At 42.2% G+C, this 3,384-nt stretch overlaps 1 protein-coding gene across 1 annotated transcript; it reads left to right on the plus strand.

Moving 5' to 3' along the window:
- Positions 1–27: 27 nt before the first annotated feature.
- Positions 28–2,484, plus strand: rdh14b (retinol dehydrogenase 14b). The gene is made up of 2 exons (XM_075458625.1): positions 28–444; positions 1,373–2,484. The coding sequence occupies exons 1-2, from the start codon at positions 91–93 to the stop codon at positions 1,988–1,990; spliced, it is 972 nt and encodes a 323-aa protein (XP_075314740.1). The 5' UTR covers positions 28–90; the 3' UTR covers positions 1,991–2,484.
- The last annotated feature ends 900 nt before the right edge of the window (positions 2,485–3,384 follow it).

Below are 3,384 nucleotides of genomic sequence, written 5' to 3' on the forward strand. Positions count from 1 at the left end.
ACATAATTACTTCCGGGTTAAGGTGTAACTTGGATACACAACACACCGCAACGCTCAGCAGTCCTGTCCTTGCAGACCCACTCAGGTCCTATGTCCACCTCCGTGCTCATAGCCGCTGTTGTCGGCGGTGGGGTTCTGCTCCTTATGCGCCGTTTTTTCCCTCGACGGCAAGCTGTCAAACTGCTCTGCTACCCAGCTGACACCATGCGTGGGAAGACAGTCATAGTGACCGGGGCGAACTGCGGGATAGGGAAGGCCGTGGCAGGGGAGCTGCTGAAGCTTCGTGCCCGGATCATCATGGCTTGTCGGGACCGCAAGAGCGCCGAGGATGCAGCCCAGGACATCAAGAGGCAAGCGGGTCCAGAGCAGGGGGAGGTGGTCATCAAACATCTGGACCTCGCCTCTCTCACATCTGTACGAAATTTTTGTGAGGAAATAAATACGGTAAGTGAGGTGACACAGGTGGGAATAGACGTGGGGATCATTGTTTGCTTATTTACCTTCTAGGATGTCCAGTACATTCTAGGTGCTGTTGAATATCATGTCCATTTCAAAGGTCCTGTAGGTACTTTAGTTGTCTGTAATGGGGCTGTCTGTGGTGCTGAATTTCCACAAATAAGTTGCTAGCCAACAGTGTGGTAACATAAGAACCTATGCTCACAATCTATAAAAAAAACATTGGAAAACATTATTTACAGTACCTCCCAAAAGAAAACGTCAGCATGACCAAAAAAAAAGGTCACATATACAGCTTTTTAATTCTTATTTTGCACTGTTGCAAACCACTGCATTGATCTGTTTTTAATGGCATTTTACACTGTGTTCCTCTTAGTAAACTGAGATCATAGTTAAATATGTTTTCTTATAAAACATCTGATTAAACTGAGATGTACTTTTCTCATTTTTTGCCCCCCTGTTGGCATCTGTATTAATTCCCCTTTTTTGCTACATTCTTACAATTCCCTGTCACAACCACCAGGTGTCTCAGTGTGGCTTACATTAGTCTATTTGTGTAATTTCAAGGTACCTTAAATGAATTAAATAATCCATGTTTGTTAAACAAACTTAAAGATCCAATCAAATTAAATGGAATTGGCTATTTCTTAAAGTAATGAAATGATTATTTTATAAAATTGTCATGGCTTTTAGGACAAATGAAGGATATAATGTATGCTTGAGGCAGCTAATTACAGTAAAAATTAGGCTCCAATGAATTTTAAATCCCCTAAAATGACAGGCTTACCACTATTTACTTTGAAGAATTCCCAAAGAAGAATTCAATCTAAAATTACTGCTACTAGTGTGTGGTTAATCATCGCTGTGAAGATCTGAAACTGAGTCTGAAATGTTTTAAATGTCTCTTGCTTGTCAGGAGGAATCCCAGATTGATGTGCTTATCAACAATGCGGGCATCTACCAGTGTCCCTACACAAAGACCGAGGATGATTTTGAGATGCAGCTCGGAGTGAATCACCTGGGTCACTTCCTTCTCACCCACCTGCTGCTGGACCTTCTGAAGTCTTCAGCTCCCAGCCGCATCGTCGTGGTTTCCTCTAAACTTTACAAATATGGCCACATTAACTTTGATGACTTGAATAGTGAGAGCAACTACAACAAAGCCTTCTGTTACAGTCAGAGTAAGTTGGCTAACCTGCTGTTCACGCTTGAGCAGGCGCGTCAGCTCGAGGGCACGGGGGTCACGGTCAATGCTCTCACGCCGGGCATCGTGCGGACCAGACTAGGCAGACATGTTCAAATCCCTCTCCTGGCCAAGCCGCTGTTCTACCTCGCCTCGTTGGCTTTTTTCAAAAGTCCATTGGAGGGAGCTCAGACTCCGCTCTATCTGGCCTGCTCCCCAGAGGTGGAGGGAGTGTCGGGGAAGTGCTTTGCTAACTGCGAGGAGGAGGAGCTGATGGCCAAAGCTACAGATGACGAGGCAGCCAAGAAACTGTGGGACATGAGTAGAAGTATGGTTGGACTCGCTAACTGAGCAGAGGCCAGTTCCGAGGACACAATTGTGGGGATTTAAATGTTCTTGGACTTGATAGGTAATCTCTCACAGCCCTGCAGACGCTGTTCTGCAAGAGATGGGTTATGAGAAAACCAATTGCCTCCCTGGGGATAAAAGCATTAATGAAATGACAGATTGTGCCACTGAAGTGTGATAATTAAGTGTCTGAGCTTACATTGCAGTGAGCTGAAATAAGATTGTATATGGTTTGACTTTGAAAATGTGATGGCTCAGAATATGAACCGCTGCCCTTTTCTGTGCAGCAAAATCTCAATTTTGAAAAAGTATTTTTGTTGTAAGTAGTTTACTGGAAAATGACAACTGTAACCTGATTATTAAAGTGCATGTAATAAGTACATTGATTAAAACTACACTCACAAGAAGCTTGGATTGTACACCTCTAGAAAGACACATTTGGAGAAGATGAACAATATCCAGTCTGTGAATAAAATGATGAAACATTTCAGTGCAAACAGGTGGTAAAATTATTGATAAATCTATCCAAGTTGCTGTATCCAGCAAGCCTAGTCAGTTCAAGTCAACATAATGCCTAGATATATTGTTTTCTTATATTCGAATGGCCATACCAAGTTTAAGATGGACACCTCAACATCAAAGGGACTTGCTTCACTGCATTGGTGAATGCGAAGCTATGTTGTCCTATTCATCTCTATGGTGAGGTCATGTTATTGCTCGTCCTTTTCAAATCCCCAGAGTGAATGAAATGCATCCATTTCAGGTTGAGCTGTTGTGTTTGAAGGCTAAATTTGAGTACACTTCAGCGATGTATTTTGCAGTGTGGTGGGGAGTGGCTGTTGGTCTGGTTTCCTTTGATGTGTTTAAAGTATAAAGGGTTTCTGCTGCGTCTGGATGAGGTCAACAGTGAATGAGCTGCTCTGCGGCTCCCTCCTGTGGATGGATTCAATCTCACGTGTAAATCCCTTCTCACCTCAGGGGGAGACGCAGCGATGGAATATACCAATCAGCCACAACATGAAAAATCAGTGATGGGTGAGGTGATTTAGACTGGTCACCTCTTTGCAATGAAATGTGCGAGAAAAACCTTGGGACTTGGCATTTGTGTGGGTGTTAAGTTGACACGTACACTCATCTGGGTATTACACAGATGGTTGTAATGTTGTGTTTTTTCCTGTATTTATATATATATATATATATATATATGTAATTACTAAATGTCTGATACAGAACTGTCTTCTTAAAGTGCTGAATAAAATGGAGTGACTGCAAAAGTAAACATATTTTCAGTATCTTCTTTCAACACTTAATTAATTTATTTGTTCTTTTTGGTCTTTAGATTGTGAGAATTTCCTTTCGAGTTCTGATTCGTTCAAAGAACAGACCAAAAACATCAA

Source organism: Odontesthes bonariensis, chromosome 24 (assembly GCF_027942865.1).
Source record: "Odontesthes bonariensis isolate fOdoBon6 chromosome 24, fOdoBon6.hap1, whole genome shotgun sequence".
Classification (NCBI taxonomy): Eukaryota; Metazoa; Chordata; class Actinopteri; order Atheriniformes; family Atherinopsidae; genus Odontesthes; species Odontesthes bonariensis.